This window comes from Daucus carota, chromosome 6 (assembly GCF_001625215.2).
Source record: "Daucus carota subsp. sativus chromosome 6, DH1 v3.0, whole genome shotgun sequence".
Classification (NCBI taxonomy): Eukaryota; Viridiplantae; Streptophyta; class Magnoliopsida; order Apiales; family Apiaceae; genus Daucus; species Daucus carota.
This window is the reverse complement of record NC_030386.2, coordinates 35,627,622-35,639,376: the sequence shown is the minus strand read 5'-3', so window position 1 is coordinate 35,639,376 and position 11,755 is coordinate 35,627,622. Positions and strand designations below refer to the sequence as shown.

Sequence of the window (11,755 nt, the reverse complement as noted above, 5' to 3'; positions counted from 1 at the left end):
AAATTGAAAGATTTAGCTGATAAAAACACATTTCGACCAACAGGTCAACAGTTGATCAAAGTTTGAGTCACTGAGTGTTCATGTTACAGTTGCAGACTCCAGAGTATGCTATTACTAGCAACCTAATTATTTTAACCAGTATTTGCCTGCAAATGAATTCAAATCAGCATAAGCAATTTTGAATAGATATCCAAGTAAGAACAATGAAACACAAGTGTCTGGTTCTAATTCAGCGGAAAGGGGGAGGGAAAAGAATGGTACTTCAGTACTTAACCTATTCTTTCACCCCTTTGCCATTCTTTTCTTTGTTCTATCTAACAAAATCTCCTACACACGGTGAACTGCATAGAAGATATAATAATTTGTGATCAACATAGCTAAACTCAAATGGGAAAATAGTTGAAACTCGAGGTAAAGAGTACTGACCACTTAGCCTTCTTGCCTTCATTTCCGTTGTTTTCTTGTAATGGACAACAAGCATCAGGTACACTCCTATATCAACACCATTTTAATAGTAGATCTATGACACAACAGTGGTCAGTGGTACACAATGCCGCAAAAACCATGTGACAACACGATGTATCAGATAGATAATATATGAATTTGCAGAATATCCCTGCTCACAGGATCTCAGAAAAAAAATGCCCCTTTTTTGGTGGGTGGGGGTAGGTGGGAGGGGGTGAGGGGAGGTTATGACAAATATAGTACATATTTTATTCTCTAACGAAGACAGCAGCAGCAGAGGATTAAAAAATCACCATGAAGTAAGACCTGGCAGATAGATATCGAAAGTTTTCAAGTATATATAATATCCATGAAAAAATGTCATCCTAAAATCTGGAAGAATAAAAAAAAACCACCACCATGATGCTCATAAAGAATGCATCAAATGATCAGAAGTAGCCAGAGTAATATTTATATAAGTTGCAAGCACAATGAATGACATGATTTGATGCGACTTTTGTTACATGAACACAAAAGGCATGCAAAACCATAAGATACAAATTTAATTCCACCTCTGACATTAATCTTTGCATCTAGGGATATGACTGCAGGCATCAAGAAATTTTTCCATAGTCTTTTCTTCCACGAGAAGTTGGGGGTATACTGGCAACTGGATGGTTCCCGCGCCGTCCTACAACACAATGACAGGAAGATCTAAATTACCTTACTACACTACTCGAATGACTTGCTGATTTTTTTTCCGATTATTTTGAGGACTGGGTTGGGGATTTGGGGGGGGGGGGGGGGGGGGGGGGGGGGGGGGGAGACAGGAAACATGAGTACTAGGGAAGGATAATTGCATACCCCATGGCACGCTGCTGCTGCTGCCAGGAGATCTGGGACCCCCGTAGCTAAAGCTCGACAGAGGAGCCTGAACCTTTAGATGATTCCACTCAGCTCCATGAACAGATGCAGATCTCCCATAATCAAACTGCTGACCAGGCTGCTGTCCAAAACGGCTTGGAGAGTTCTGTTGAAAATGAGGCAAGAAGTGTGGAGGCTTTGCTGGATGGTGCATGTACCCACCCTGTGGATCAAAAGATGAAGAACTAGCAACTTCTCCATATGTTAAGACTTGACCGGTTGGCCTGGATCACAAAGATCAAACACTTTGAATTGTCAACAATATATTCAGTTGCTTTTTATCCTCAACTTCAGAGAACTATTAGGGAGCTATTCATTCATACAACCAAGGATAACCTACTGTGATTATGCCAATTATATAGTTCACGAGGTAGATTTTTTGAAGGAAATTAATATGCTGTTTTTACCTTTGCATCATCATATTTGAACTTGTGTTTAAGGTGCCACCGACTCTTTTTCCCCCAATCAATGTTTCAGTAGGACCCAAAGCTTGACTGAGATGCATTCCCTTGCTAAATTCATTTTCCAGTCCACTTACTACGGAAGAATCCTCTTGCAGAAGGAGTTCATCGCTGAGATAAAAGAACATAATTATATAAGTGTGCACCCTAGAGGTCCAAAAAAACTTTGCAACAGCCATATTACTAAATCATGTTTTTGAGTTATAGCTATAGAATCCTATTTAAATGATATGCTTAATATATGTTTATAATTGTATAATTTCCAAGGAAACCTACCATTCAATTGAGTACACAAGAGAACCATATATCTAAAGAGAGAAGTATGATTCCGCATGTTAGATTTGTCACATTAAGAGACTAATGCTATCTCTAGACTCTAAACGTAAAATCACTAGCAAATTTACTTGATGAATGCCATAATCTAATGGCTCCTAGAAGTCGTCGCACACAATTAAAATACACCCTCTCGCACACATCCCACATAACCCCTCCGTTTTTAATTTGATATTTCTTGTCAATAGGTGAACTTTTTTTAATTCGATTTTTCTTGTCAATAGGTGAACTTTTTTTAAAAAATCTGACTTCACTGTATTTTTCTTCATCTCCCAACGATCAATTTGCATACCATATGTGCTATATATCGGTGTGATTTAGATTTTTTTTATTTTAGTTATATATCACATTTAACAAGCAAGGTAACCTGTAATTTGGATCCCAGTCTCCGGGATCAGGCAGTGAGTTACTAGCCTCGAGCTTTTCCTGATTCACACCCTTGAGATGAGGGAACTGTGCACTTGAACCAGGCATCGACCAATTAGAGTTGTTATGAGAGGCAGAGTAGACAACGCCACCACCTTGTTGATGCCTCCAATTCGCAGCATTTGTACTCGGGTGTATATGCAATGAAGAACCATGTACAGGCGAGCTTCCCTCAGCTTGGCTAGAGATGCTACCATCAGGATACTGCCCTTTCCAATGAGGGGATGAACTTTCCTGAGTTTGATGTACCCAATTTTTTCTTCTCTGAAATTGGCTTGTTGCAGCCATTTTACCTAAGGGTGAACCATGACTGCTCCCACGTGCTGGAGAGCTTGGACCATACTGTCCAGGGGATCCCCCCAAAACTTGACCGTAAGTACTTGGAGGTGTAAACTGGGATGGACTAGTTCCAAGGGACATAGGTGCAAAGTTTCCTGAAGGGCTGACACCTAGTCCATTTGCATGTGGATTTTGAATAATCCTTCTTCTTGCATCAGGACTAGTCCCCAGTATCGGCACACCACAATGTGCATGAATATTCATCCCTGATGGGCCTACAGGTGAATAGAATGCATGCATATTGCTATTGTCCCCATAGCTCCCATAGCTGCTTCCAAGAGCTGCACCATCATTATAGCTACCGTGGCTTCCTAAACTTCCATAGCTGCCTGCATGTGAATATGGCACCGCTTGATAATGTGGGCTATTGTGAAAGCCGAGTCTGTTTCCACCTGGAATCTACATCACGTGTAAGGATGATTCAATAGCACAAACTTCTGGGTTGAGATGCAAGATAATTATTCTCCGTAAGTAGTTATTCAGAGAGCAGAAACTTACATTAGGAGACAGACCAGCAGCAAACCAATGACCTCCAGCTGGATGATGATCAATCTTCACATTTTGAGAAACAGGCTACAAGAAATATATGGTGGGGGGCAGATAATTAGAACAGTAAGAATATATGCATTTATAAACTCAATAAGAAAATAAAAAGTAGATAATTAAAAAAAATACATATATTTTGCATTGAAGGAAACGGCCCCGAAACTCAAGACAGAAAATAAAGAGCCATCTGCTATAATTTTATATGAATATTACTAACAGAATAAAAGCGAACAACCCTCAAGTATTTCAATACAATCCTAACAGAGACCAAGAGAAACTTTGTAAATTATTCATAAAAAAAGCAATATGCAACTAATATTTATTCTGTCAATAGTCCAACAATGATGAGATTCCCATGTACACGTTACATTTATACTCAAAGTGGCTTTCCTAACAAGTGCTTGATTATAGACAACGTAAATATAAATAAAAGCATGGTGAATTTGTAATTTAAGATAATGCTAGCATATCTTTTCTTATTTCTTTTTCTGAATGATGCTAGCAAATTCATCTGGAGAAAACTACATACCAAGCGAGGGGTCTCAGGAGCAGGTTGATAAGGGCCTGTGAAAGGTTCCCCGGTCACAAAAGGGTGTTTAGATGCCTGCAGCACAAACATCGAATCATAAGTATGCAAGTTCGTATCCAAAATCACAACACTAAAGTATAGAAGGAAACACAGACATACAACTAAACGTCTTGTATATTCAATAATAAATCAAACCAGCGTATTAATGTCGATATTAGATTGGAATAGTCTGCTTAATTGATAGAAAAGTGGGAGGGGCACAGATAATTACTCCAAAAGATTATTTATCCACTCAAAGAATTAAATAATATATACTGATAACGATGATGATCATCACCGCCACCATTATTCATCTGATCAGTTGTTTCACAAAGTAACGTCATTATAAGTTTTCGCTCAACATGTACATTTTGCATTATTCGGGGTTCTAACTGTCTCATTCTATCATAAAATTCATATTATTTGCGTGATGTAACCAAAGCTTAGGGAAATAAATTTTAATGTTATCAACAATCAAGTATCCCGAAAACCTGGCTTCAGTTATAAAATCAGTAAAAGCAATATTCATCCAAAACAGTATAAAACAACTTCACTATTTGCAGTAAGTATCATACCTGCATGGGCGACCACCGTTTTGTTGGATCAAACTCAACAAGTCCCCTCAAAAAATCAATCAGTGCCAAACGTACTTGACTCTCTGTTACATATTGAATTAACATGTATGTTAAAAAATAAAGTACCTAAATGCCATATTATCTAGTTGGGACTTGATTTCCAAAAGTACTATGTAAGCTTACCTTTAATGATATCTTCCTCTGCTAAGTTTTTCCTGTAAGGGTATTTTCTTACAATTGTTTCAAGGTTCATATGGTTGAAATACTCCTTGCCAATCGAAGGCTTCTTTAATTCCCTCTAGAAAAAAGAAAGCAGCAGAACAACACATAAAAAATACATCTATAAAGAATCGATATAATGCATACTTAAGACTATCTCAGTTGCAGGCTTAAGCTCAAGTGAGTTAGAGTGTATTATGACAGCACCAAAACAGTGAGGACTAAGAATGTTTGTTGAAACGGCAAACACTTGTGTCAGGAAAATAGACCATACTTTTGCATCCTTTTCTTTTCAATATACTTAAAATCTTAAAGCAAAGACGCCAAGAAACACTCACAACTTCAAATTCTTCTTCTGTCAACGGTTGAAAAGCACTCTGCCTACTCATAGGAAACTGACCACCGTCTTCAGAATTGACAGTCGCAACACATTTAAAAAATTTATTGGTGTTTTTGGCCTCTTTAAGTACATAATCAGGAGGCTGTCCCCTGTAGAGCACAAACATGTTATTACAATGTGATTCGTTCTATAGAAGCCAAGATAATTACGCTCTAAGAAGAGTGACATTGCTGGGCTTATGGGATAAACCATCTTGTGCAACAACCATAAAACACAAATATAAGAAACAGAAAAGCAGAAACTCAGAAATCGGTTACAAAAAAGAAGTTAGTACCCACTTCATCTCTCTTCATTCACATAAACATGTGTTCACTTGTCTCCTTTCTCCAATATCATTTGTCATCTCTTACCCTGTCTCTCTCCGTATACAAAAACTTTACCCTCTTACTTTACAATTAGATTCTCTACCCTCTTCCTTCACAATTAGATTGGACTGCCAACAGTTCAGCCCAATCTCCTATTTTCCCATAAGATTATAGATGTTCAATTAGAATATACCACACAACGTAGAATACGTCAAATAGGCCATTACAGGCCCATAATCAAATTCTTAATCTTAAACAGCACTAAAAAATATAAAAAAATTCGAATCATGTACTATGCACTTTTTAGATGAACTTCTTCAAGTCTAAGGTCATTTTACTCCAGTAACTGCTTCCATGGACTAAAAAGTGATCTACGTGAATATATCATGCTAATATTCATGCAAGAAAACCCGAGTCCAATACAGTAAGCTACAAGCCACTCAAATTTTGAAACCATACCCAAGAATTTTAATCATCCTCCTGAGGAGATCAAACTCTGACGCTCCAGGAAACAGCGGCAGTCCAAGATACAATTCAGCAACTATGCACCCAAATGACCACATATCTATTGCAGTTGTGTAACTGATGAAGGGTTAAGGAACCCTCCCTACGTCTAAAAGTACAATGACCAAGTAACTAACACAATAATGCATTGGAAATACATACCGTTAAACTTGAAACAAACATTAAGTCACTGATACACACACACGTAATTATTAATTTTTTATACATTGCAATCACTAAATTCGTGAATAAATTAAAAAAATTCTAGTAAATATATTTGTTCTAAAGGGTGTTTCACTTACATGCGCTAATGCGCCTATGCAGTGCACACTTCTGGTTATCTTGGACTCAAACATATGGTATACTACCCCCACCAAAAAAAAACTGTCACAAATTCATTTGGACATATTTGCAACCTCAAATACCAGCAAAACATATATACACTTGTTCTTGCCTAGCATATAAAAATAGCCACATGCAAATATGTCTTTCTGTAGCTAAAACATAAATGATAACAGTCAATGATATATAGTTAAAGTATATAGAGCAATATTCAAGTGAGCATTTATTCCTTTCTACAACAACAATGAAGCTAGTTTAATAAATCGATATAATCATATTAAAGAAAAAGAAAAAGACTACTTCCCTCGTATTGGAGGCAAGTCCTAGGATGTTGGAGGTTCAAGCCTTGTCAAATGCAAGGGGATGTGAGACATTTTTATTTTTGTATCAACATAATATGGAAAAAATAATATTTAAGAGTATCAAAATCAAAATGTGTCATATACACATACGAGCTAATGTTTGTTGCCCATCTACGAATTGCATGCATAATGCAAGGTACAAAATTGTTTAATCACTCATCTTCCCAACAGGATGTATATCCCTACTTAAGCCACCATGATACTATGTGTGCATGCATCATGAGTATTCATATTTTTGTAAAACAAAAAAGTAATGCCACAAAGAATCTCTTTTCCATTCCTTCCTCTTTTTTCTTTGTTACGTGCTGCTATTACTAATATTGGTATAAAATTAATGTAGCATAATTATAATATTACAATGAGAAGAAAATAGCAGCCGCCAGAAATATAGTAAGATGATCCATATCAAAGGATACTGATATCCAAGAAGAACTTCAGGTGATCTATAATAACGACTCTGCAGAAAAAATACAAAGGATCAAATTAAAGCATTTGAGTACTTGAAAAAACTCAAAACACATATAGGAAAACATTTATGAGGACCTGGATATAAGAGTACACAGTCCTATTTTCCATGCAAGCTGAACCGAAGTCAATAATTTTAATTTCTGCTGGCTTTACACTGTTAAATTTGCAACAAAAAAAAATTATAATTTACCACACTATAATAAACATTGGTTATCTAGCATATCAATAAGTAGTTCACCTTGTGCACAAAAGGATGTTCTCTGGTTTGAGATCACAGTGAATTATGCCAGCGTCTTTCATCAACGTCAAACCGTGCAATATCTAATTTGAGCATGAGATATTCATAGACAAGAAGATGTGACATAGGTTTCAAATCTTACTAGAAGCAACACAAAGCATACAATACCTGTTTTGAGAACAGCTGAACAATGCTCAATGATAATCCCCTAAAATGATTCAACTTTATAAGCTCGTACCTGTATAACGATGTAAGTCAACAGTACAAATGAAGGAATATTATGCACCATACAAGAAACAAATGTTACTTACAGATTTGTATCAAGTAACTCAAAAGCAATGCACAAGTGTCGTTGAAAGACAAAGTAATCATATATGCGAACAATGTGATGCTTATCTTCGGGGTCAAACTTCTTATTTAACTGCAAAAAGGATGATGACAAAATATAAGAATGAACTCTACATTTAATGTCAACACTAGTAAAAAACAATAAAACAATCATACCGATGTCAGTATAGAAACTTCAACCAGCGCTTGCTGATAGTACGCAGGTTGGTTTTTTATGATCTTCACAGCAACAAAACTCTTGGATTCTGCAACCCAACACTTTGCCACCTGCCCAAAGGTCCCATGGCCAAGCATTTCTTTAACAATGTATCTGCATATGAGAAGGAGCACTAATGGTTTCATGTATGTACAAAAGTGTGCTTGTAATTCCAAATATGCGCATTATACAATACTATACTTCTGCAATAATGTAAAGGGGAATAACACAAAAATAAAAGTGAAGATTGGTAGTAGGACATAAGCCTAAGGTTGAGGCAAATGGGAGGACATATGACGAAGATTCAGGTCAGTCCCCTTCCCTTAAGTAAAATCCCTAAACTGACAATAATGGATGGCTGATTCCCTATTCTTTCAAACTGATATCCTATTCTCTTGCTCTCCCCTTCAGCCAACAATCCTCATTAGTACATTTCCTTCACCTTTGTTTTGATCTAAACTTTATATAGGTCACCGTAGTGTCACAATCAGTACTCCCTCCAGTCCTATCGGTGTTTTAAAAATAGGATTAAATATAAAAAATAATATTTTTCGTACTTTAAATAAAGATATACATTATATAATATAATATACGTATAGAAAAACTAGAATACATTAAATTTAACTATATATTCAAGCACATTGATTTCGTGCAGAACATCAAACAACCTATTTGAAGCAACCTATCAGGCATCGTCAGCAAAATGAGCACAAAATTCCTTGCATTGTAGCACATACCTATAAAATGCAGTAAATCATTACAGTCATCTTGTTTAGTATATCACCCAAGTGAATCCTCCATCTTGAAACTTACTTCCAATTAACCTTGTGAACAGTGAAAGTGCGTGCAGGGGACAAATTCAAGAGGCCAGATATAAGTACAAAACCTAAACTCCGCATTTCTTACTATCTTACTATCTGAAAGAATAACTTGACATTAATCAAGCAAATGAATTAAACGCAGATAACACCAGCACATATGAAATTTCCCAGAGAGGGGACTTCAAACTTGGAAAATGGCACAAGAAACGAAGGTAGTACTAGGTAAGAAGGGAAAGAAACTGTAAAAATGAATTTTCCTAAGCATATAATCATCTTAAAACTGACAATGAAAGTCAATCCTGAATTTTAAAGTTAGTGAAGGGATACTATTTCCGGTAGTAAAAAGGAATATAAAAATTAAATTAAAAAAGGAAGATAAAACAAGGTCACCAAATAAAAATCTCAAACCTTTGCTGAGTTTCCATCTTAATCAATGGTAAGTTAACAGACAAAATTAGATCCGAATTCGCATTGTCATGGCCATCATTTAATACTCCAGTAGACGGGCTTGTCAAAAACCGCTTTGGATTCAAGTCTTCTGAAAACTGAAACTGAGGATTGCATGCTTGGTATGTCTCAACAATGTCCTTTGTTAGTCTTGCCACCAACTGTGAGATAAAAAAGCTGAGATCAAACTACCATTTCATAGAAAATAGGTGTGTGCTCAAAGAGCCAAACAAATTGCAATGAGAAAACTGCTTGTAACGAATCTCACAGAAACTGAAGGCAAAAATATTAATCACATAAAACCTGTAGATCTCCCTACAAAAGCTTCATATTTTGATAGAAATCAAACCAGAAAATTATCTGGAAACATATGTCAATAATTTTACCTAGATTCTAGGTAAGATGAATATCTAACAACTAAGATATAGGCATATAAACCGCCTTATGCATAATAAATTTACATCAGAAGTTTATAACAGGAAATGTTTGCAGCTAAATAATATTATGTACGTCAAGATACTTTTTACAATCTAAAACACCAGGAAACAATCACCACTTCGGGTAACAGTACAAAGAAGCTTTTATGAATTTATTATATTATAACCCATGTAGCAATCAATCACATTTTATTAACCTAAACCGATCAGAAAAAATCACAATAAGATGTGATAACATTAATCTGCTTGCTTCAGTTTTTAAGTAGAAAGCAGGGCGCAATATAATTACAAGGGTCGAATGGTTTAGTATATATATGAGTTCATACTTTATGCAAGGGAACGTGTAGACTACGTTTGGCTATAATCTACTGCCATTGTTTGTACCTGACACATAGTAAAGCACAAGAAGCATAACCTAAATAATAGCCAAATAAGTTAATAACACACTATACTACAGTTCTCGTTCGAATTAATAGACATGTCCACTCATCCACTTCTGATCGCCTAAATCATACCCAATACTGCATTATGATTCCCTTAGTATTTACAAAGTTCCAATTTACCGAGATAAGAGATAAAATACCAAATTAAATTCAATATTAATTTTTTACTTGATATGTTTTATTTTTTATACTCAATGCTCAATTGAATATTACATACACATATACATTATCTATCAGCAAACAACTAGCAATTCATAAATATCATATTGTTTATATACTTAATCACTCAGATATATTATATAAACTAAATGAACTGAACATAATTCACCAAGTACTTATCATTCAGTTCGACACCAGAGTCTTACCTCATAAGAACTCTATCAAGCTGACTCGCACATGCTAGCTTCAATATTGAACTAAGAACTAAGAAGTAAACCTAAAAAATTCCTTGAGCACATGATCATTTAACAATAAGACCTCCCCTCTACAACTAAGTCACTTAAAACCAACATTTTTATACAAATAATTGCTACAACACATAAAACAGCATTCAATATTTTTATTTCCAATTAACAAAAAATCAGCATTTATTGAAAACATAAACTGAAATGTAGAAGTAACTTACAGGCCTTCTAACAGAAACACGCAAAGATTGAGTCTTTGCAAATGCACCATCAGTCGGAGCATAAGGACTGAAAACAAGCTGGCGAGGACGCCACGGCACATCCAAGGGTTTATCCCCTACTTCCTTACTATTACTACAACTACTTCCAACTTCATCCATCAAACCACACCACTGAATAATAATATATCACAATACAAGCCAATAATTAGTAAGAAATGTGAAATTATCGAAGGGATTGCAAGTCGAGCCGATAAATTAACCTTCCGGTAAATCTGTAGAATTCACCAGAAGATTGCAATCCCATTCTCATCCACAAAACCTCACTTGAATTCACAACACCGCGAGTTTCATCATAGATCCATCATAAATTAAATTGAATAGAATAATTAAGAAATTTTTAATGATTGAGAGGAGAATAGATGTAAAACAGTAATCGACGCCGATCAGAATTGCCCGAAGTGATCGGAGCCGGAATTGACGGCGAGATGATCGGAATCGGCGATTAAAGACGCCGGAGAGGATCGGCGATTGCACAAAGAATCAGTATCGGAAAGAGAGAGATAGAGAGACAGAGAGAGGGAGGGAGAGAGATGTGTGTGTGTGAGAGAGAGAGAGAGAGAGAGAATTGTAGAATCCACCAGCGTCTGTGTGCGTGTGTTTTAGAGTGGTGTTTTCATCCGGTGAGGAGACACAAACATCGATGAGAAATTGTTTGCCTAATTACGAGTACTTTCACCTTTTTATTTTTATTTATCTTATTTATTATTGGAAAATTATTAATAAAACTACTGCCGTTGCGGCCGCTAATCATGCCCTATTAAATATTATTATAACCTGTAACTTGACGACAAAACAGTTCTGCTCCTCTAAGCTCAAATTGTCACAACACCATTTCATGGTTAATTGTCATTACAAGGCCATTTATTATTACAATAAGTGATTAACATGACTATGAGTTCTTAAACTTTAAATATTTTTTTTTAA

At 35.9% G+C, this 11,755-nt stretch overlaps 1 protein-coding gene across 1 annotated transcript; it reads right to left on the bottom strand.

Annotated features, from left to right (window-relative positions):
* Positions 1 to 781: 781 nt before the first annotated feature.
* Positions 782 to 11,518, bottom strand: LOC108227208 (dual specificity protein kinase YAK1 homolog). The gene is made up of 18 exons (XM_017402240.2): positions 10,772 to 11,518; positions 9,228 to 9,427; positions 7,959 to 8,112; positions 7,766 to 7,875; positions 7,623 to 7,692; positions 7,455 to 7,537; positions 7,292 to 7,370; positions 7,165 to 7,205; positions 6,000 to 6,122; positions 5,174 to 5,324; positions 4,800 to 4,914; positions 4,617 to 4,699; positions 4,003 to 4,077; positions 3,426 to 3,500; positions 2,530 to 3,326; positions 1,776 to 1,940; positions 1,309 to 1,592; positions 782 to 1,135 (listed from the first exon to the last, which is right to left on the bottom strand). Exons 1-18 carry the CDS (start codon positions 10,928 to 10,930, stop codon positions 1,059 to 1,061), a joined length of 2,841 nt encoding a protein of 946 aa, XP_017257729.1. The 5' UTR covers positions 10,931 to 11,518; the 3' UTR covers positions 782 to 1,058.
* Positions 11,519 to 11,755: the final 237 nt, after the last annotated feature.